The sequence below is a fragment of the Schistocerca serialis genome, chromosome 9 (assembly GCF_023864345.2).
Source record: "Schistocerca serialis cubense isolate TAMUIC-IGC-003099 chromosome 9, iqSchSeri2.2, whole genome shotgun sequence".
Lineage (NCBI taxonomy): Eukaryota > Metazoa > Arthropoda > Insecta > Orthoptera > Acrididae > Schistocerca > Schistocerca serialis.
The window spans coordinates 35,092,874-35,116,879 of record NC_064646.1 but is presented as its reverse complement, the minus strand read 5'-3'; the positions used below and the strand labels follow the sequence as shown (position 1 = coordinate 35,116,879).

The 24,006-nt window shown below is 40.1% G+C and overlaps 1 protein-coding gene across 1 annotated transcript in view; it reads left to right on the top strand.

The window, feature by feature from the left end:
- Positions 1 to 24,006, top strand: part of LOC126418802 (midasin-like) — a 298,364-nt gene that overhangs the window by 146,941 nt on the left and 127,417 nt on the right. The window contains exons 22-25 of the mRNA XM_050085737.1: positions 9,256 to 9,508; positions 9,781 to 9,903; positions 14,256 to 14,443; positions 23,601 to 23,733. Coding sequence (XP_049941694.1) covers positions 9,256 to 9,508; positions 9,781 to 9,903; positions 14,256 to 14,443; positions 23,601 to 23,733 — 697 coding nt within the window. The remainder of the gene's footprint in view (positions 1 to 9,255; positions 9,509 to 9,780; positions 9,904 to 14,255; positions 14,444 to 23,600; positions 23,734 to 24,006) is intronic.

Here is a 24,006-nt window from a genome sequence, read left to right as displayed (position 1 = left end):
ACCGGTCCCTTCTTCTTGTCAAGTTGTGCCATAAACTCCTCTTCTCCCCAATTCAATTCAATACCTCCTCATTAGTTATGTGATCTACTCATCTAATCTTCAGCATTCTTCTGTAGCACCACATTTTGATAGCTTCTATTCTCTTCTTGTCCAAACTATTCGTCGTCCATGTTTCACTTCCATACATGGCTATACTCCATACAAATACTTTCAGAAACAACTTCCTGACACTTAAATCTATATTCGATGTTAACAAATTTCTCTTCTTCAGAAATGCTTTCCTTGCCATTGCCAGTCTACATTTTATATCCTCTCTACTTCGACCATCATCGGTTATTTTGCTCCCCAAATAGCAAAACTCATTTACTACTTTAAGTATCTCATTTGGTAATCTAATTCCTGCAGCATCACCAGACTTAATTCGACTACATTCCATTATCCTCATTTTGCTTTTGTTGATGTTCATTTTATATCCTCCTTTCAAGACACTGTCCATTCCGTTCAGCTGCTCTTCCAGGTCTTTTTGCTGTCTCTGACAGTATTACAATGTCATCGGTGAACCTCAGCGTTTTTATTTCTTCTCCATGGATTTTAATACCTACTCCGAACTTTTCTTTTGTTTCCTTTACTGCTTGCTCAATATACAGATTGAATAACATCGGGGAGAGGCTACAACCCTGTCACACTCCCTTCCCAACCTCTGCTTCCCTTTCATGTCCCTCGACTCTTATAACTGCCGTCTGGTTTCTGTACAAATTGTAAATAGCCTTTCGCTCCCTGTATTTTACCCCTGCCACCTTTAGAATTTGAAAGAGAGTATTCCAGTCAACATTGTCAAAAGCTTTCTCTAAGTCTACAAATGGTAGAAACCTAGGTTTGCCTTTCCTTAATGTTTCTTCTAAGATAAGTTGAATGGTCAGTATTACCTCATGGCTCATACCCCTGTAATAGACCTAGATGCAAGACCTGTCCCATACATCCTCCTACCACCACCTACTCCAGTCCAGTCACTAACATCACCTATCCCATCAAAGATAGGGCCACCTGTGAAACCAGTCATGTGATTTACAAGCTAAGCTGCAACCACTGGGCTGCATTCGATGTAGTCATGACAACGAACAAGCTGTCTGTCCACATGAACGGCCACTGACAAACTGTGGCCAAAAAACAAGTGGACCCCCTGTTGCTGAACACACTGCTAAACACGATATCCCTCATCTCAATGACTGCTTTACAGCCTGTGCCGTATGGATCCTTCCCACCAACACCAGCTTTTCTGTATTTTGCAGGTGGGAACTTTACCTGCAATACATCCTACATTCCCGTAACCCTCCTGGCCTCAACCTTCGTTAGTCACTGTCCTCACCCATCCACCCCCCTCCATGACCCCATTCCAGCACTACACAGCCATCATTTCACCGCCACACCCAGTCTTTTAATTTCTTTTTATTTCTCTCCTTTCCGCTACTTTCCACCTTCCCCCTCCGCACCTTCTCTCCTGCCCTCCGTCTGAACTGCAACACTTCACTGTCCGCCACTCCCACCGTACTATCCCTCCCCTCCCCCTCCCCGCCTCAGCCTCCTCCTTCCCCCACCCAGTCGCCACTCCCATCATGCACTGGTGCTGCTGCTCGCAGTGCAGTTTCAGCTCTCTGAGACTGCAGATGTGTGTGCAAGTTGCGTGAGTGTACGTGTGTGTATGTGTGCGTGTGTGTCTACTGCTGACAAAAGCCTTAATGGCCGAAAGCTATAATTGTGTGAATCTTTTTATTGTGCCTATCGCGACTCAGCATCTCTGCTATATGGTGAGTGGCATCTTTCCTTCTCTGGAACTGTGGTAAAAGGTAGACTTGTGAACTATTTAAATAATTACAACTTCTTTTCTAGTGACCAGTTCAGTTTCCAAGCAGGGAACGGTACTGAATTGGGAACAGCATATCTAACAGAACATGTCCTAGATGCATTGGATAGAGGGAATTATACAGCAGGTATATTACTTGATCTAACTAAATCTTTTGACACAGCTGAGCACAAAATACTGTTAAATAAGCTAAATGAACTGCTAATGGTAAGGAGGGTCGGGGGTGATAAAGTGGTTTCAATCATACCTAGAAAATATAGTGCATTTGACTGAAATTACCCAAATATCAAGTAGCTCCAAAAATATATTCAAACATAATTCTGACCCTAAATATATAAATATAGGGGTACACAAAAATCAAATGTGGACAAACAGTGTTGTTTGAAGATAACTGTAACATACTGATCACTGAGAAATCACTTGAAGCACTAAGAGAGAAACCTGAAGAAACACTTAGCTGCATATGCGCATGGAAAATAAACAATAGAGTACTTAGCTGCATATGCGCATGGAAAATAAACAATAGAGTAACAATTAATATAAAGGAAACAAGCACCATGAACTTCTACATAAACAAAATGCCATATTACACAACCTGAAAATAAATAATGAAGTTAGATAATGTGTGGAAAGTACAAACTTTCTGGGAATGCATGTTGACTGTCAGTTATGTTGGGAAAAACGTGTAAAAATACTTAGTAATAGAATCTCTACAGTATGCTATGCTTCAGAATTCTTACATCAGTATGTGATATTTCATTCATCAGATCAGTGTATTTTGCTTATATTCATTCTGTTATTAGCTATGGAATAATTTTTTTGGGGAATGAATAAGAAAAATATTCAAGCTATATTCAGACTGCAAAAAAGATCAATACATATAATGACCAAGACTGGAAAAACTGCTCACTGCCTCAAACTGTATAAAATGCTGGAACTATTAATGGTAGCTTGTGAATATATTTTTCAGAGTGTTATGTACGTTAAAAAAATATTGACCACTATGTTAAAAATTGATTAGTATATGATTATAAAACCAGGAACTGCTACAGTTTGCATCTGGACAGAAAAAGTAAAGTTAAAACTCAGCTGAGTTTATTGAACATTGCTATCGTGTTATATAATAAATTACCACAGCGTATAAAAGACATAGATACTCTTTCAAAACAAAACTGGAAAATTATTTACAAAATAAAAATTTTTACACGGTAATGGAGTACCTAAATTAAAGCAGCTTACGTATTATAAGAAGTACTGTTTCTAATGTGTATATGGAAATAATAATTAGCCAAGACTATTAGAAAACAAATGTAACTAGATCACAAAATCCATTGCCAATTAATGTATAAGAAATTAATCTTAAAACCATAAAAACTTCGATGTTTTTCATGATGAAATCCATACAATGTAAATTGTTTCATGAACTAACAACAGAATCAGTGAGTCAATCCAATCAGTCAGTAGCATATCTTTGTGTAATTGTGTTACTTCAATTAATTTCCTCTGTGACTTCATGGTGCCTAAATCTGGATTTTGCACAAAATAAAATTGTGTGTTAATGTTGGACTCTCTAATGTAAGGAGTAACTGTAACATTAGTTATTTAAATAAATCATGTTTATGTATCCTTGTCCCCAGAGATGTACAAGACATGTATGTATGTCATGTGAATATTGTTATTTCTTTTTAACTGACTTATGATTAGCTCCTCCCTGTTTAACTAAATATTCTGCCTGTTACTGTTTTACAGACAGGAAGTGGTCAAATATGATTCCACCACATTGGCTTATTGGAAACTTTTCTTCTCATATACACAGAAGGTCATACACATTGTAGGATCTAAAAACGATAGAACCTTGTGAAAAAAATACTACATAAATTACAAACAAAATAAAGTAGTGATTGTATAAAAAATGAAATTATCTTGAGGAAACTATAAAATTATGAGGCAGAATTGGTGGCACTTGCTAATCTCCAGGAGGTGATATACCAGTACCGTCTGTTTATTTCCACCGAGCTTTATCTCAGTCAGTGTGAAATGCCAACTGTTTTTAGTGCATAAAAAAATTCGAGGACTAAGGAGCAAAATTTTTGAACTACTTATGTGCATTGACGAATTAAGAGTCATCTAACGTGGCTGACATAATCTGCCTCTCTGAAAATCGTGTGGCCACTGGTACAGATGTGTTAAGTGCGGCAGGATTTAAGTTAACTTCTCACTTTTGTAGGACAGAAATGGAGGATGGAGGAGTTGCCTCATTCGGCAGGAATTTCCATAAATTTAATAACGTAGAAATTCATAAATATTATCTAGAGCAGCATATCGAAGCATGTGCAGCAGAAGTAGAATTTCATTGTAAATCATTCATAATAGTAAGTATATACTGAGTACCAGCGGATATTTTCAGTCTGTTCCTAAATCACTTTCAAGTCCTACTGTCCTATTTAACAACAGAAAAGAAAGAATTAGTGGTTGCTGGTGATTTTAATGTAGATTTTCTTGAAAACTCTTCTACTAACAACTTATTGCAGTCAGCAGCATTGTCTTTCAAATTCATTCAGTAACTTTCCAGCAAGAACAGCTAAGGGGTCAAAGATGGCCATTGATAATACCTTTATAGAAATGCCTAATGAACAAAATTATATTATAAAAACCAATAATAAGTAGCCTCTCAGACCATGATATGCAGTTCCTTTTGCTAAATGTTAATACTGATACAAACTAGATGCAAGACCTGTCTCATACGTCCTCCCATCACCACCTACTCCAGTCCGGCATAAGCATCACGTATCGTATCAAATGCAGGGCTCACTGTGAAACCAGTCATGTGATCTACAACCTAAGCTAAAACCACTGTGCTGCATTCTCTGTGGGCGTGACAGCCAACAAACTGTCTGTCTGCATGAATGGCCACTGACAAACTGTGGTGGAGAAACAAGTGGACCACCCTGTTGCTGAGCAAGCTGCCAAACATGACATCCTTCATTTCAGTGACTGCTTCACAGCCTGTGCCGAATGGATCCTTCCCACCAACACCAGCTTTTCTGAATTGCGCAGGTGGGAACTTTCCCTGCAATATATCCTACGGTCCTATAACTCTCCTGGCCTCAACCCTTGTTAATCATTGTCCTCTTGCATCCAGCCCCTTCCCTGTTCCCATTCCAACACTACACAGCCCTCAGTCCACCATTGCACCCTGTCTTCTAACTTCTCTCCATTTCTGCTAACCCCACCCCCCACCTATCACTTGCCCTCTATCCTCCATCTAACCTCCCGATTGCACGTAGCTGTCCTACCCTCTCCCCACCAGCACTTTGCTGTGCGCCACCCCTACCGTACTCTCTCTCCCCTTCCCCACGCACCGCAGCCTCCTCCTTACCCCCACCCAGTCACCACCACCTGACTGCACTGGTGCTGCTGCTTGCAGTGCAGCTTCAGTTGCTTGAGACTGCAGCCATGTGTGAGTGAGTTGCATTTCCATGTGTGTGTGTGTGTGTGTGTGTGTGTGTGTGTGTGTGTGTCGTCTATTTTTGACGCAGGCCTTATTGGCTGAAGGCTTTATTTGTGACAGTCTCTTTTGTTGCGTCTGTCTGGGACTCAGCATCTCTGCTATATGGTGAGTAGCAACTTTCCTTTTCATAATATTGTTGCATTCTATACTGGACTTTTCATTGTGTGATCTAAATACTATAGATCAATACAAAACATATGGCAAAACATTGAAGATAGTAATAGAGACATCATGCATTATCAGAAAAAGATAACAAAATAAAGATAATATGGAATATAATGAAGGAAGAGACTGATAGAACTAGAGATGAAGAGGAGCACATAGCATTAAGAGTAAATGATACATGGATAACAGATGTGTGCAGTGTTCATGACTTTTCAATAAGCACTTCATAACTGCTACTGAAAAGAGGGAGTGTCATGTTCAGTAGATGCTGCCACAGAACATCTTAGACCAGTCACCACAAATAACTACAATAATACGAGTACAACCCACACAGCAACAGCAGAAGAAATGTCTACCATAATCCTTAGAATAAAAATAATCTTGTGGCTGTGATAATCTGTGAACAAAGTTGATTAAACAGTGTGGCTCTGAGTTTAGTGACATTTTAAGTTACTTGTGTAACCAGTCTTTTATCAGTGGAACATTTCTTGAATGGTTGAAATATGCTGTAGTTAAGCCTTTGTGTAAGAGAGGAGATACAGAAATACCGTCAAACTTGCATCCAATATCACTTTTGACCAGATTCTCAAAAATTTTAGAAAAGATGATAAACAGTTGTCTTCTTAACCAAAAGACCACAGATAAAATATTATCCAAGTCACAATTTGGATCTCTAAAGGATTCTGATATTGAGAAGGCTGTATTACATGCACAGTGAGAATGTACTTAATTCAGTAGACAATAAATTACTGACTACTGGTATGTTTTGTGATCTGTCAAAAGCATTTGACTGTGTACATGACAGTATGCTTTTAAGTAAATTATAATATTACAGTGTATCAGGAAATGCTGCAAAAAATGGTTCAAATCATATATATCTCTGACAGAAAACAAAGGGCACCAATAGGAAAGAGACGTGTATTAAGCTGTCAGCCATCATTCAACTGGGAACCAATAACATGGGGTGTCACCCCAAGTTCCATCTCAGGGACCTTAGTTTTCCTTGTGTATACCAATGACCTTTCATCAGTAACATTACCAGATACCAAGTTTGTTTTGTTAGCAGATGATACAAAGACTGCAAGAAATAACAAATCAAGTATAGTCTTACAAAGGTTGGCTTATGAAATTTTCGTAACATTCATCTACATCTACATCTACATGGCTACTCTGCAATTCACACTTAAGTGCCTGGCCGGGGGTTCATCGAACCATTTTCATACTACTTCTCTGCCATTCCAGTCTCGAATGGCACATGGGAAAAAGGAACATCTAAATCTTTCCATTTGAGCTATGATTTCTCTTATTTTATTATGATGATCATTTCTCCCTACGTAGACGAGTGTCAACAAAATATTTACCCATTCAGAAGAGAAAGTTGGTGATTTAATTTCGCTGCAAAGAAAACTGCCTTTGTTTCAGTGACTGCCACCCCAACTCGCATATCATGTCAGTGACACTCTCACTCCTATAGCGTGATAACATGAAACAAGCTGCCCCTATTTGCACTTTTTCGATGTCCTCCGTCAATCCTACCTGGTAAGGATCCCATACTGTGCAGCAATGCTCCAGCGGAGGTCGGACAAGTGTAATGTAGGCTGTCTCTTTAGTGGGTTTGTCGCATCTTTTAAGTGTTCTGCCAAGAAAGCGCAGTCTTTGTTTCGCCTTCCCCACAATATTGTCTATGTGGTCTTTCCAGTTTAAGTTGCTCATAATTGTAATCCCTAGGTATTTAGTTGAATTGACAGCCCTTAGATTTGTGTGATTTATCGTATACCCAAAATTTATTGGATTTCTTTTAGTACCCATGTGAACGACCTTGCACTTTTCTTTGTTTAGTGCTAATTGCCACTTTTTGCACCAAACAGAAATTCTCTCTAGATCATTTTGTAATTGGAATTGCTGGTCTGATGATTTTACTAGACGGTAAATTACAGCATCATCTGCAAACAATCTAAGGGGGCTGCAGCAGTAAATGATTCCTAACCAATTCTTGGTCACTGAACATTGAAAAAACATGCTATATGCAGTTCATAACTTGCAAAAGAATTCCTACTATTACATACCTAAAATATTATGACAGACAAATAGGTGATGTTGACAGTGTTATATTCTTGGCATTACAGGTTGATAATAAGTGTAGCTCTGGAGATCATCTGCTCAGAACTGCTGAAGTGCCTAACCAAATCTCTCTTTGCAGACGTAGATGATAAAAAAATCAAAAAGCTAGTGTACTATGCCTAACTTCAGTCCATAATGTCATACAGGATTATTTTCTGGGGTAACTTATCAAACAAAACTAAAGCTTTTCGAGCCCAAAAATGTGCAGTACGAATTATTTGCGGTGTGAACTCAAGAACGTACTGCAGAGGGCTGTTTAATGAAAAAGTTTAACTAGTAATAACAATATTATGGAAAGGATAGTTGCTACTCACCATATAGCGGCGATACTGAGTCGCTGATAGGCACAACAGAAAGACCGTCACAAAATGAGCTTTCTGCCAATCAGGTCTTTCTTGAAAATAGGCCCCACACACACACATACACACACACACACACACACACACACACACACGATGTCAACAGCAGAAGCCAGACTTCGAGCAGTGTCAACTGTGATCTGTAGCTGGATTTGTCAATGTCGAGTTCTGAAAAATCATGCTTTGCACGGTAGCTGTAATACCACTTTATTAAAAAACTAATGGTGTTGGATAAACAACAGACCATTCTCAGGTATATGAAAAAAAAAGGACTTGCATCAAATCGTGTCCTGTAATTGATGTCATTTTTTATATCTGAGTGTGGTCTGTTATATGAAAAAAAATGGTAGCGTTTAGTAAAATAACATTATAGCTATTGTGCAGATCATTATGTATCAAAACTGATATCACCTAACTGTGTGAGTACCTTTTTGCACAGATGCCTATTGGCGCTGTCACTTACGTGGTAACAAAGTCCTGTCTTGCATTGTTGGTATTAGTGGTTGTTAACTCACCACTTAATATTTGTCTCCTTTTGTGTACAGACAGATTGTCCTGTGGTCATGGCAGTCTTGGCACCACTCGCATGCCAACAGTCATGCAACTTTCAAATCTGACAGTTCTTAAGTGTGCTCTGTGTTTGTAGTCAAGCTTAATCTGAATCGAGAAACATTGTCTGAAAATTCCTCCTGCTGCTTACAGATTCCCCACTGACATGCCGTACACACCCTTCAGGTCAATTCTTGAAAGATGCACCAGTAAATACAGCATCTGAGGATGGGAATGACACATTGTCTGTTGTGCAAACTTCGTGCATGAATTGTAGTTCCTTTTATGCATTGTTGCTCTGCATGCAAAAGGTGCTGTTTTACTTATGAGTCTGGTAACATTGCAAACTGGCTCGTAGAAGGTATAATTTTTGGTGTCCAACCGTGTTTACAGTTCCATTTTATGTGTCGTACTGAAACAACTGATGTCATCTTTGTAAGATTCTGTGAGTGACAAGATGTGCTCGTGGCCTGGATCCAGGATCACACAACTCCAGCCAGTGAGCCCATCTCCTAACAAGCACACTCTCTCTCTCTCTCTCTCTCTCTCTCTCTCTCTCTCTCTCTCCCTCCCTCCCTCCCTCCCTCCCTCCCTCCCCTCTTTGTGTGTGTGTGTGTAAAAGATAGAGCTTAACCATTGGTTTGTCTTTTCTAACAAATGGTTGCAGCAATAATTATTGTTTGATTTAGGTCCACCGGAGAAGCAGTGTTGCTTTTGCTGGAAATAAGGGATACATGACACTTCGAGACTTGTTTCGCTGGGGGGAGAGGTACCGACGTGCTCCTCATAGCAGTGGTTTCCTGGACTGGAAAGAATACATGGCTGAAGAAGGATTTCTCGTACTGGCCTGTCGAGTTCGCTGCAAGGAGGAGGAGGAAGTGATCTGGAATGTAATCACGAAACATTTTGGCAGCTCCCCCAACCGACAAAATCTGTTTTCATGTAAGTCTTCAGCTGTTGTACTCATGTTGTGGCATGCCATTAGCTGAGTACAAATAAACACAATCTGAAAGCATTTGCTTTTCTCATAGTTAATACATTTCTTCTGCAAATTTGTACATCTTATGTAGGCTCTTTTGAAGTTTTAGTTGTGTTCTTCCATTGTTATCTATGCATGTAGGGCTTTGACAGTGATACTTCTATCATACAACAGTTATAATTTTCTACATTTTGAATTGTTCTCACATTACATATGTTCATTTAATTGTTTTTAGTCACAGACAACACATCCTTGGTTACGTCGCCAATTCTGCAGAAAATTAAAGCTCTTAGCAGTAAAAATCCAGACAGTGGTATTGTGTGGACACACACTATGCGGAGAATGGCAGTACTTGTATGTAAGTATTTTTACAATAATGTGTTCTTCTCCTTTAACCAATATTCGGATTTAATTATGTACTTTAACCATCAGCTAGTGAACAGTATTGTCCTGTTTGTGGAGACACTGTCATGTTATGTAATCAACAGCAGACACCCCCCCCCCCCCCCCAATCAGAGGTTCGAGTCCTCCCTTGGGCATGGGTGTGTGTGTGTGTGGTCCTTAGTGTAAGTAGGGACCAATGACCTCAGCAGTTTGGTCCCATAGGAACTTACCATGTTATATAATCAGTCTAACAGGAAAAATGAAATTCAAGTTACTTTCTCAGAAAAAAATCAATTTTAAATCAAATATCATTGCATTTCTGCTAAACTTGACATTGATCGTGGGGCAATTATTAAGTTAGTCTTATTAAAATTACTTGATAGTTCACACTTCACGTATTGGAGCTTGTTTCCTCCAATCATAATGCTAAACATCACGTGCAAACCATCCGCTGTTGCCAAAGTGCCACAACAGCTGGTCAGTTCACTTTCAGTTCTGTTTCCAGCATTCATTCGCAATGTTTATCTTTCATGAATCATGGGTCTGGCACTTTTATTTCATATTTCGTTGCAAATATAACTTCTAATGAAATACAGTTTTCATTCACAGCAGTAACCGAATACTACTGGGTACTTCTGCACAAGACGTGATTCGGCATCACATATATATTTCCCATAATGAAAGATATGTGCGTACAGTACATAAGCTTTGCACTACACTGCGAGAAGCCAAATTTCTGAAGACTGCAATTCACTGCTGCGACGGGACTACCATGATCATAAATATAATTACTTAACCAAGTGTTGTGGCATAGCATAATGGTTAGTGTACAAACTTGATGTGTTGGAGGTCATGGGGTTGAATCTGATCAAATGTATCATTTTTTTTTTATTTCTAAATTTAATCAAATGAGTCCAATTAATTGCTCTTAATTTCTTTTTATCACTTCATTCTCATCATCTTATTGACTCTATTTGCTCTTATTTTAGTTTCATGTCATTCTTGGATTTGGATGCTGCTTATGTTACCTATAATCTGCAACCAAGTGCCTACCAGGGGTGCTCATTGGTTGGTAATGCAGCAGCTCATGTAGCCAGAGTAAGGATATATTCAGACAACTGATTATAGCAAGACATTCCTGTTTGCTTCTAGCTCTGAAACTGAATTTTTTTCTGTCTTGTTTGCTTGTAGAGGTTAGCTTTAATCTCTGTCAACAAAGCGATTGTGATTTTTGTTCTGCCGTGGATTACTGACTGCCATTTTCTCAAATACACTGCACATCATGAGGTTGTGGTTAGCTTAAGACACAAGTTTAAATTCAGGCCAACAAAATGCATTTTCCGACGCAGTTCAGTCATTGCTCACTTAAAATCAGCTGTCAGCACAGCATCTTGCGTTTCTGACATACTTAACGGCAGCCACTTTTTAACATTGCTTTGTGTTACACATTAACAGCATACTCACACAGTAACTAGCACCAGATCAGTTAACCACTGTACATACATACAGGTTTATTACAAATGATAGAAGCGATTTCACAGCTCTACAATAACTTTATTATTTGAGATATTTTCACAATGCTTTGCACACACATACAAAAACTCATAAAGTTTTTTTAGGCATTCACAAATGTTCGATATGTGCCCCTTTAGTGATTCGGCAGACATCAAGCCGATAATCAAGTTCCTCCCACACTCGGCGCAGCATGTCCCCATCAATGAGTTCGAAAGCATCGTTGATTCGAGCTCGCAGTTCTGCCACGTTTCTTGGTAGAGGAGGTTTAAACACTGAATCTTTCACATAACCCCACAGAAAGAAATCGCATGGGGTTAAGTCAGGAGAGCGTGGAGGCCATGACATGAATTGTTGATCATGATCTCCACCACGACCGATCCATCGGTTTTCCAATCTCCTGTTTAAGAAATGCTTCTGCTTTAGCCTTTTCCGTAAGATTTTCCAAACCGTCGGCTGTGGTACGTTTAGCTCCCTGCTTGCTTTATTCGTCGACTTCCGCGGGCTACGCATGAAACTTGCCCGCACGCGTTCAACCGTTTCTTCACTCACTGCAGGCCGACCCGTTGATTTCCCTTTACAGAGGCATCCAGAAGCTTTAAACTGCGCATACCATCGCCGAATGGAGTTAGCAGTTGGTGGATCTTTGTTGAACTTCGTCCTGAAGTGTCGTTGAATTGTTATCATTGACTGATGTGAGTGCATTTCAAGCACGACATACGCTTTCTCGGCTCCTGTCGCCATTTTGTCTCACTGCGCTCTCGAGCGCTCTGGCGGCAGGGACCTGAAGTGCGGCTTCAGCCGAACAAAACTTTATGAGTTTTTCTACGTATCTGTAGTGTGTCGTGACCATATGTCAATGAATGGAGCTACAGTGAATTTATGAAATCGCTTCAATCATTTGTAATAGCCCTGTACATACATACAAAAACACGATACATAGAGTTTATCTACACACTGATACATTTTGTTGTTAGGACATTACAAAATGTTGTTTACCATTTAATTTACAACACAACATTGTATTTACAAATTGCATGTAAGATGTATGATACAAAACATTTATGGCCCCGGTCTCTTTCCAAACATGACATCGTCAAAAGTTCTGTTCTAACTAGGAACATAAGGAAACACAGGGCCGTAAAAGAGATAAAAAATTCTTGTATCACTGAACGTCATCAACTAGAATGTTACACGTCTCGTTACTTAACGGCTGAGGGTGCGCAGGCTTTATGAAGGTCCCATCCGTGTCACGTGTTGCTGGTATAGTACTGCGTGTGCACAGCAGACCTGGAGACGGTGGTTGGTGACCAGGCTGTCACTGGCAGCCGCCATGGTTAACTGCGTGTGCACTGCTGGAATGTTGGGGAACACTGAGCTTGCTGCAGTGGTCTGACTTCGTTCGCTGATGTGGTAGGTGCAGCGAATGGTGGGTTATTACATTCCTCTTTCCTTGCGAGGGGAAAGACCGGGCATTGCTGTCCACAATGCTGTTACTGAAGAGATGTCCAGGGCAGTGCTGAGGGCGGCAGCTGAAGGTACGAGAAGTTCCCAATTTGTCCGAATGGGTGAAGTGAGTGGGAGGAGGGCAAGCATGCTGCCCGCAGGCCCCAGGGGGACTGGTGGACCAGAGCAGCAACAAGGGGCAGCAGCCGTCTGGATGTCGAAGTCCACAACAAGGGGTGGAGGCATGGGCTGCAGTGGATAGGAGAGGCTCTGATTCTGGTGGCGTGCCCCGGGTCTATTTTCAGTGCGATCTTTGAAGACCAGGTGACCACACTACCTGTGGATGAAGGCCAGAATTCAGTGAGGGTGCCATCCAGTCATCGTGGCTCATGCTGGTGTGCTGACCAGGAAAGTTGACAAAACTGTCACTGCTGGGAGGACGTACCCAACGGCAAAAGGTCGAGCAGTGCAGACGACTGATGAATGTGCCAGAGCTCAGTGGGGCTCTTGGACCCATTGGTGTCATTCTGTAAGAGATTGAAAAAAAAATGTGAGAACTTCCTCAGCCGGGAAATCGCCTATGTACCTGCGCAACTCTGGATGGAAGGAAGGTACTGTGCTCTAGCAAATGCCATTGTGTGCACAGAGGCCTTGAAAGTTTGTACCATGGACTGGGGACCATTCTCCAAAACTGGGGTGCAAGGCAAGCCTTATATGGATTTTTTTGTGGCACCACCTGTGGGGGAAATATCCAGTAGCTCAGCCTGGCTCAATGTAGCAGATAACTGTTCCAGCATGGCTGTATGTACCTGCTGTTGTTGCAGAAGTAGCTGCAGTAAATCTTGCACGGGAGAGACAAACGGCAGGAAAACCACAAAACCTGAGTTGTATGAAAATTCCATCCTCACGCATCACCACTTCTAGTCATACAAGGAACGTGACAAAAGACACGACTGTGAAAGAGATACAAATTTATTAAGTCACAGAGTGACATCAACTAGAATATATGAAAGCATATTACACATCTCGATGCTACTGACAACTGAAGGCCCAGAGGCCCATGCACCTCCTTATAAAGACGCTATCCACACCAGGTGTCGTCGGTGTAATGCTGTGGGCATGTGGTGCTCTCGGAAACAACGGTCGGTGACCAGCTGCCCCTGGCGACTGCTTCGAGTAGTTGCGGGCGTGCCATTTGAATGTCACTGCACACTACGCTTGCTGTAGTGCTCTGACTTATGTCAGCTGTGGGCTGTAGGTGCAGTAGCCAGTTCAGTAATCTGTGCAGCTCTCTCTGTCTTTTTTAATGTTTTATGTTGTGTGTGTTTGAAAACTGTTCTATATCGAACTCATACCACTTTGTTGCAGATAAAGCATTTGAGTTCGATGAACCAGTGCTTCTGGTGGGTGAAACTGGCTGTGGAAAGACAACTGTAGTCCAGCACCTTGCAGCTCTACAGGGTCACACTCTCTACACACTGAACTGTCACATGCACACAGAGGGCTCTGATTTCCTGGGAGGTCTACGTCCTGTTAGGCATCGTAGCCAAGATGATGTAAGTTGCCTTCATGTAATTGAAAAATACTGCCTCTGTACAAATGTTAGCAAAAATCCAGTTCGATTAAGGCATGTCATAACATTTATCAATTTGAATATTTAGTTTCAATATAATAGAAGGAAACATTCCACGTGGGAAAAATTATATATAAAAACAAAGATGAGGTGACTTACCGAACAAAAGCGCTGGCAGGTCAATAGACACACAAACATACACACAAAATTCAAGCTTTCGCAACAAACTGTTGCCTCATCAGGAAAGAGGGAAGGAGAGGGGAAGACGAAAGGAAGTGGGTTTTAAGGGAGAGGGTAAGGAGTCATTCCAATCCCGGGAGCAGAAAGACTTACCTTAGGGGGAAAAAAGGACAGGTATACACTCGCACACACGCACATATCCATCCTCACATACAGACATGTGGTAGGTGTATGTGTGGATGGATATGTGCGTGTGCGCGAGTGTATACCTGTCCTTTTTTTCCCCCCTAAGGTAAGTCTTTCCGCTCCCGGGATTGGAATGACTCTTTACCCTCTCCCTTAAAACCCACATCCTTTCATCTTTCCCTCTCCTTCCCTCTTTCCTGATGAGGCAACCGTTGGTTGTGAAAGCTAGAATTTTGTGTGTATATTTGTGTGTCTATCGACCTGCCAGCGCTTTCGTTCGGTAAGTCACCTCATCTTTGTTGTTATATATAACATACAGACATGTGGTAGGTGTATGTGTGGATGGATATGTGCGTGTGTGCGAGTGTATACCCGTCCTTTTTTCCCCCTAAGGTAAGTCTTTCCGCTCCCGGGATTGGAATGACTCCTTACCCTCTCCCTTAAAACCCACTTCCTTTCGTCTTCCCCTCTCCTTCCCTCTTTCCTGATGAGGCAACAGTTTGTTGCGAAAGCTTGAATTTTGTGTGTATGTTTGTGTTTGTTTGTGTGTCTATCGACCTGCCAGCGCTTTTGTTCGGTAAGTCACCTCATCTTTGTTTTTATATATGAATATTTAGTTTCCTTCTCGTAGCATCTTCTGAGCAATTATTATTTTGCAAGAAGTATTAAATTATATTATTTTGAAGCAGTTATTTTTATTTCAACAGTGGATGTGTATGCTTTGTTGTCTAGTTTTAACGTCTGTGGTATGTACTTCCGAAATGTTAAAGGAAGCCATTTTGATCTGGACATGAAATTTATACCAAAATGACATTTTCATCATATTAGAAAATAACATAATTTTTGAATTTTGTAAGTTCTTTTTAGAAAACAACAACTTTTGAGCTGTAATAACAGTTCAGCATGCATCCCCGTATAATTTTACCATTACTGTAATAAATTAGCAGTGATACCATCTTGACCACTTTGTATTTTTGACATCCTATGTTGGGCTGCCATTTATATCTCACAAGTTTGCTTTATTTTCAGAGTAAAATCTGGGTATGCCCTCTTCTTCATGATGGATACAATGTTTAAATGTGAAAATTCTAAAAAGCTTTGTAATGTTGTTAAAAATATGTTGTGATTTAACATGCTTTATCAAAGGAGATATGTTGCCTTTCCTAAATTTCATTTTTATCTAACATACCAAGCTTCATAATATCACTTTACTCCACTTGTGCAGAATTCTGTAATACACTTTACCCACTACATCCAATAGGCTGATTCCTATGTAGCTACTGTAGTTCTTTTGTATCACTTTTTAAAATTGTATGTGAGTATCATGCTTTTAGAATGGCACTGCTTTTCCAGTATATGTTAACGAAATGCAACATTCTTAACATTCTGAACCAAATCTCCCTGTATAACTATTTAATTATACCACACCCACCTCAGTATTTTCATATGAAAAGAAGAAGAAAAAGAGTTGAATGGAGTCATATGTCTTTACACAAAAGTAATGCCTCCTCTAAATCACACATTGTACTAAACTGAGTAAGTTTTCAGTAATTCATATTCATCTCAAATTTGACAATTGTAGAATGCAAGGGCCTTCAGTGTTAATTTTTATAGAATTATATTCTTCAATTGCTGCTTCATTCATTCGTGGGATTCCATAGCTCCTATCATGAACCCTCAGGGATGTAGAAGTTGTTGATAAATACCTTGGCAGAAAATTAGCTGTCATAAACTTCATTCTGTAGACTAGAGGTTTTTAGATAATCTATAAGAGGCTAAAAAAAAAAAAATAGAAAAAAACTGAAAATTTGGAAATCAAATCATCTGATGCGAATTACTTATTTTATACAAACTTCACTGATGATTATCAGTAAACAATAATAATATGTGTGCCATCACAATGAAAGGCTATTTATTTCCTCATTAAACTCGTTTTTTTGGGCCTTCTTTTTAGATTTTGCAGTAGTATGGTGAATGTAAAAGCTTTTGCATTGACAATCATTGGCATGTTTTCTCTCTTCATTTCCCCTGTAAAATCTTTGGGAAGAATGGCTGATGGCTCACTGCAGAATATTGGAGTAGTATACATATTTACTGAACTAGCCAGTGCACAGAGAGGCAGCTGATGCCACTTGTAGCTGTTGTGATTGGTGTTCAGCATTGTAGGGAAGGAATGCTTTGATGGTTGGAAGGTTACATGAATAAACGGAGCAGTGAACCTGGAATTGCCGTTTTTAAAGTAAGATGAGAACTTCGTGTCTGAATAACTGTTTGTTTTTATTTTTCTGACTTGTTACGGTTTTTAGTTGCATGCTTATGAAGGGTTAATACAGGCATCCAGATGACGGGAGCTGGACCCCCATCATCTGCAAGTTAAATGAAATTGTTGCGAATGTCTCAGGAAAAATGTAAGGGATGATCAAAAAATTTCCATTTGAGGCTGTTGCTGCAACTTGGCGTGACTCTGTTGTGATATGTAGGCAAGGGCTTAGTGTGGAACTCGTGTCTTTCCAACACGTGTGCGGTAAATGCAAAAATGTGATCTGTGGTGACATTATCTCCAAATGCATCGAACAGTACCAGTGTGCTGTTATTCTTTTCTTGGATGCCAATGGACAAACACTGGTACACATCTGTTGCAGAATGAAGAATGTGTATGGGGCAACATGTATCTCAAAAACACCAATTTCGGAATGGTGTGCCAAGTTCTGGGTGCCGGTGCTTCATGATATAACAAATATTGTAACACAGAAATGGTGTCGACTCGGGAGACACTCGAGCACCTGCCCTATAGTCCTGATCTCTCCCGATGCGATTAGCATGCCTTTGGTTCCTTAAAAATGGTGTTGAAGTGTTGACAGTTTCTGTTGGCTGAGGACGTGCAGCTGGTAGTTATGGACTTCTTCAGGAGCAGAACATGGTGTTTAACCAAACGGGTATCTTCAACTTGGTGCAGCAGTGAGATGATTATGTCAGTGTTTACAGCGATGTTGCCTGATTGGCATACCAATTCTGAACTGTACGGCCTTCAAACAAAGTGTTTTGATTACCCCTGATAATATTATGATTGCTAAAAGCTGTTCCACATATATCTTTTGACTGATATACACTAAATGGAAGTTATTAAGAACTGCAAACAGCCACTTGACAATGTAATATGTTTCTGTAAATTCTTGTCTATCTGTCAGTCAGAAGGGCTTGGACTGTACCCTCAATCTCTCTCTCTCTCTCTCTCTCTCTCTCTCTCTCTCTCTCTCTCTCTCTCTGTGTGTGTGTGTGTGTGTGTGTGTGTGTGTGTGTGTGTGTTGTTGTTGTTGTTGTTGTTGTTGTTGTTGGGAGGGGGGGGGGGGGGGGGGGGAGTGCGGCGTGCGCCACATCTCCTCCTAAACCAGTGGACTGATTTCAATCAGACTTGGTACACACGTCCCTTACTGTCAGGAAACAACCACTGTGGGGGTAAGACCCATCTTCATATGATAGTTCAGGAGATATGATGTCATTAACAGTGAGATGCGTAAAAAATTGCTGCATCATGCATGACATTTAAGTTTATTACTTGCTTGCTACTAACTCTGTCCACAACATATTTTGCAGACAGTATCCACATACACTGCTGAAAGTACTTACAGAAATGTGTCATTCTATGACACGTAGTTCGAGATGTGTCTTCACAAACACCGAGATGCATAAAAAAAAAAGTCGTATCGTGCATATAGTTTTAATACATTTATTTCTTACTACTAAAGCACCCTTACAGTGGAGTCGATGTAAGGAAATCCCTGACACCTGAATCCTGACAGCACTTTTGACAGCTCTCAGCTGCGAACTACAAATGGCTGTAGGGGAAAACGACAGACATCTGTAGAGCTATGAAGAGACATTGCCATAGAGACATTTACAAAATCGCGATTAGGTATGTGATGCAGGTGTATCCAGTATACAGAAACTTACACTATAAACAGAGTTCATTTTTTTGTTTTCAGTTCTAATAGAAAACTGGCAAAATGAATACCCAAGCGTGCCTTGTTGGTCAGCTAGTTTCTAATAAAGTGTCTACCGTCGTGGTACACGGTAACTTGACTGCGTGTAGGAAAGGGGAATATGAATCTCTTACAATGAGCCGCATAGCTCCCAGAAAAGATCCAGCAAAATCACTCTGGAGACATTTCCACAGGCATGTGAGCTTTAGCCACGACAAAAAACTTTGTGTAGCTGCTGTGTGATACATTCTACATGCTAGATGATTCTGCACAACATGTAGAATGTATTTGTTAATTTTTGACAAGTAAACATACCTCCTAGCAAAATTTTTCATCCTTGTAATTTCCCATTGTAGTTAGCATAGTAAATTAAAAATACAGTGTCAGAAGCAAGATAGAATGAAAACCCTGCATACTTCATTTTCAAATTTCGAGAAAAGCATGCCTTTGAAACTTTGGAATTTATCTTGCTTTGCAGCATGTGGAAAAGGAGGAGATGTTCTTCTGTTAATAGCATGGTTGGCACCTTTGTTGCACGTACTGCATTGTTGTGCTTAGAATGGAATCTGCTCTGTAGCTGTTTCTTTGTTCTGGATGTGATGGTGAATTCCTTCAAGGCTTGGACAGTGCAATGTTTACAGGCGCAGAATGTGATTAGTCAGGGCAGAATAGGTGTGGACATCTTTAGGGAGCATCCAGGTAGAAAATTAAGTTTTTCATAGATGATTGCTTGTAAAGGTTACAGTTGCGTGCAACCTGCGTGTTTTGCAAGGCCACCTGTCAGCATCGGTTGGCCCAAGAGGCAATTGTCTTAGAAACGTAAGTTTACCATTTATGCCCTAGTTACCTGAGAACTTGCTGCTTGGGCCAACACTTTTTCAGCAGGGTCCACCAGTCGACACACGATTTCTCCCCCACATTCCTGTTGGCTATACAATTTGAGTACACTGGGGGCAGATTTGTTCTCTTTAGTGCAGGCGAACGAATAACCTCTGGTGAGCTGACAATGTTATTTCGCACATAGGCCACAGTGAATTATAATTGAACTTTAGATGATAATTGACTGGCTGGATCTTCCGCACAGGTTGTCCATTTGGAAGTGTATAGTTTCTTGCTGTTGATCTCTCAATCACGAATCATAGGCAATGTAGATAATGCATCTGCATTTGAATGTTTTTATAATGGGTATTAATAAAGGGAATAATGAAAATTTGGCAAGTATAAGACCCAGTTCTAAAGTGGTAGTTCCGTTCAGTCGGGCACTTTTGTTATGGCCCGAATTGGGAAAGAAAATACTTGTGAGTAGTAGTAAGGTGAAAGATGTTGCTGTATACAACGATTTTAGATTTATGTACATCAAAAATAATGATCAGAGCTTCCTTTAAATTTGAGAATATTGCTCTTATATTGGTGACATTGTTTTAATGAAAAAACCAAAAACCTCTCAGACCCATTTGGAAATTTATGGGATAAGACTGCCAGTTGCTAGGACCAGGACACAACTAGTCTTTATTGGTTTTGAGTTTTTGAAAAAAGTTTTGTCGAGCCTGAAACCACTCAAATGTTGTGCCTTCTTGAGTTAAGGTGAGAGATATTGGCTGCTCAAGGTATAAATCACATGTTATTTACTGATGGACTTGCAAATGTTTCAAGGTTGTTGGGAGCAGGCAATTGCTCAGTTTCAGAATGAGTTTTCACTCTGCAGCAGATTGTGTCCTGATTTGAAACTTTCTGGTAGATTAAAACTATGTGACAGACTGGGACTCGGACCTGAAACATTTTGTGGGCAAGAGTTCTGTTGACTGAAGTATTTAAGCAGTACTCACAATCTACCTTCTCAGCTTCACTTCCTTGCAAAAGACAAAGGCCTCAGGTTCGAGTCTTGATCTAACACACAGTTTTAATCTACCAGAAAGTTTCAAATTTGCACACATTCTGTTGCAGAGTGAAAATTCATTTTGGAAACAATCCCTCAGGGAGTGGCAATCCATGTCTCCTAAATATCATTTCTTCCAGGAGGGCAAGTCATGCAAAGTACACAGGAGAACTTCTGTGAAATTGGGAAGGTAGAAGAAGAGGATCTGGTGGTCGTAAAGCTGTGGGGGCAGATAGCTCAGTAGAGCACTTGTTCCACTAAAGGCAGAGATCCCAGGTTTGAGTTTCAGTTCATCAGAAAATTTTAGTTTGCTGGGAAATTCCAGTTTTTCAAGTGCTCTGAGATTCTCGCAATTTGGATTGAGACCTTCCTTTCTTTTGATGTGCCTTACATATGTCACAATAGGTTGGAAGGGGTGAGGGAGAACATTTGGAATTGCTACATTTAAGACTTTGCTGTGAAAACTGCTCAGACAATAGTTATATACTATGCAGATGTTCATCATTTGTTTTATCTGTGATGATATTGTCATCAAGGTAATTAACATATTGTGGAATAGGTTTCATAAGTTGTTCCAGACATCTTTGGACTGTTGCTGGGGCACCTGAATTGTAACCTGTTGTATTGATGCACCCTGAAACGAGTGTTGATGACAGTAAGTAATTTTTTGGGGCTCTTGGTCTGAAGGGGGAGGGCAAAAATAAGTGTTGGACCGATCTGTCATGGAAAAGCATTGCTGAATTCAAAGCTGCATGAACAATTAATCAGTTCTTGGTTTAGGATATGGGTCTAATTCTACTTACGCATTCACTGTTCCTGGGGGCTGTGGCTAAGCCATATCTCCGCAGTATCCTTTCTTTCAGGAGTGCTAGTTCTGCAAGGTTCGCAGGAGAGCTTCTGTGAAGTTTGGAAGGTAGGAGACGAGATACTTGCAGAAGTAAAGCTGTGAGTACCGGGCGTGAGTCGTGCTTCGGTAGCTCAGATGGTAGAGCACTTGCCCGCGAAAGGCGAAGGTCCCGAGTTCGAGTCTCGGTCGGGCACACAGTTTTAATCTGCGAGGAAGTTTCACTTTGCTTACAGTTTGAGGATGAGTGTCAGATAATATAATATAGATTCTATTCAATGAGAATATTAACGGATCTAATAATGGGTATAGTTCCTGCACAAAATGGTGTAAATACAGATTTGTTGTCAGCAAAATTGTACAGCGCTGCTGTGAGTCTGCTACTTGACTTGCCAGGAAATGAGGTATCTGTTGTCTTTAGTAGATGTCCCATTCCTCCTTGGCCTCATCAGACAATGGAATGCCAGGATGGCTGTAGTTGATGCCACTGCCGAGCTTCCTGCAGTAGATTTCAAGAAGTGCAGTACTGATGTTATCTTCTGCTGTTGTTCCAGTAACTGTTGAATGACTGAACAAAAGGTCACTCGGTGAAGTTAGAACTGTACATTGTGACACTGCCCTACACACCACCTATGCATTGCTTGAAATACATGAGTGGTCATCTAATCTTACAAGCCAGTTTTCATCATTTATGTTGGTAGCACACAATACGCATTTCTTCGTGATGCTCTGTTTAAATAAATGCTGTATCAAAATCCTGTAAATGGATAAGTTTACCATAGGATAAGGCAGGCAAGTTATGAGAAGAAAAAAATGTCCACAATCCAGTTCCAAGCAAGATTCCGGTAGCAGCAGACACGGGTGAAGTGTGAAAACAAATCTAACACAGTCTGAGGAATCACACATTTCACCTCATAAGGCACACAGAGATAGCTGAAGAATGTTGACACTGGCAACCACGAGAGTGGCTTAAGGCAAGCTATTGCCAGCATTTCACAGGCCTGCAAGGCGGCCTCGGTCCTCTTGCCAGACAGTTTGCAGCATCTCTGTCAGACAATGTGCAGCATTCCCACCAAACGTTGTAGCAGTTATACGAAATGATGATGCATTTTCCATATCGCATTTGGCGGGGCTATTAAACTCAGTTTCTTTCCTGTTGTAGCAGGCAGCTTGTTAAAGATATTTGCACCAGAATACAAAATGTTGAAATTAAAATATAGAGGCAAATTATATACTGAAATTTTTGTATAATGTACTGTATTTGTAAATCATAACCTGTCAGAAGTTGTTAGCTGCAAACATCTTTACAGAGTAAAACCATTTTCAAAGGAGTGGAAGGTAACAGTTAAATGATAGTTCACATTTCAAAAGGAAAATCATCTCAAGAACTGTAAAAATATGAGACAGAATTTGTGGCTGTTTGTTACCTTCAGGGTATATGTCAGTACTGCTGATAGATGGATTGAGGATAGTTCAAAAAGGAAGGGCAGGTCACTGAAACTCCAGGTTATGATGGACCCAAGGGAAGACAAAGATAAAAAGGGTAAGGGGAGGAGGGGAGATAGTTCATGATAAATATTAATACAGCCTAAAGATTTAGTTGATGGCTGCACTTCTTTTAATGTGTTATGTTGATTTATTCTATGTGACTGAATACTATCATTCATTATGAAAACTACAACACAATGAATTAATGCCTAAATGAATATTGTACAGTATAGATTAATTATTGAGCAGTAAATAAGCACATAAATGAGGTGGTGCTTTCTGTAATGCAGATTTCTAGTTTACATGATTTCTCAGAGGATACACAAATGTTAAATATAATAATGTACTATTGCTTTCCTAACATCTCCTGCTATGACAGTCTTCCTACTCACTGTTTGAAAGCTTAATGATAATGTAAGTTTAATAGTTATTTGTAAATTTACCATTGTTTGCAAAACATTCTTCTTTTCCATTTTTGTGCATTATCTTAGTTAACGGCTGAGTTCTGTAGTACAAGGGTAAAAAATCTGTAATGCTGACAATTTAATTTTCCAGTGGATATAATGTTGCTGTTTGTCTTTCCTAGGACAGTCCACAGAAGTTATTTGAATGGGTAGATGGCCCCCTCATTAAGGCAATGGAAGAAGGATCATGGTTTCTCTGTGATGAAATATCACTTGCTGATGACAGCGTGTTGGAGAGATTGAACTCATTACTAGGTTTGTTGATTCATTTGAAGTCCTTTCTTACACATCTGTCATTTATCAAAGCATTTTACTCTGTACATATGAAAACTGCTTTGAAATTGCCAGTAACTCTCTGTTATACTATAAATCTAGCAGTAATAGGCTGAGATCATTCATTGATTATGAATGAGCCAATTCCATTTCTATGATTCTTGAGTACAGGCTTAATAATTGTCACAAGGCGATTTTTTAAGCAAATAGTGCAAATATTTATCGAGATAGTATAAAGCTTATGTAGTCCATCAT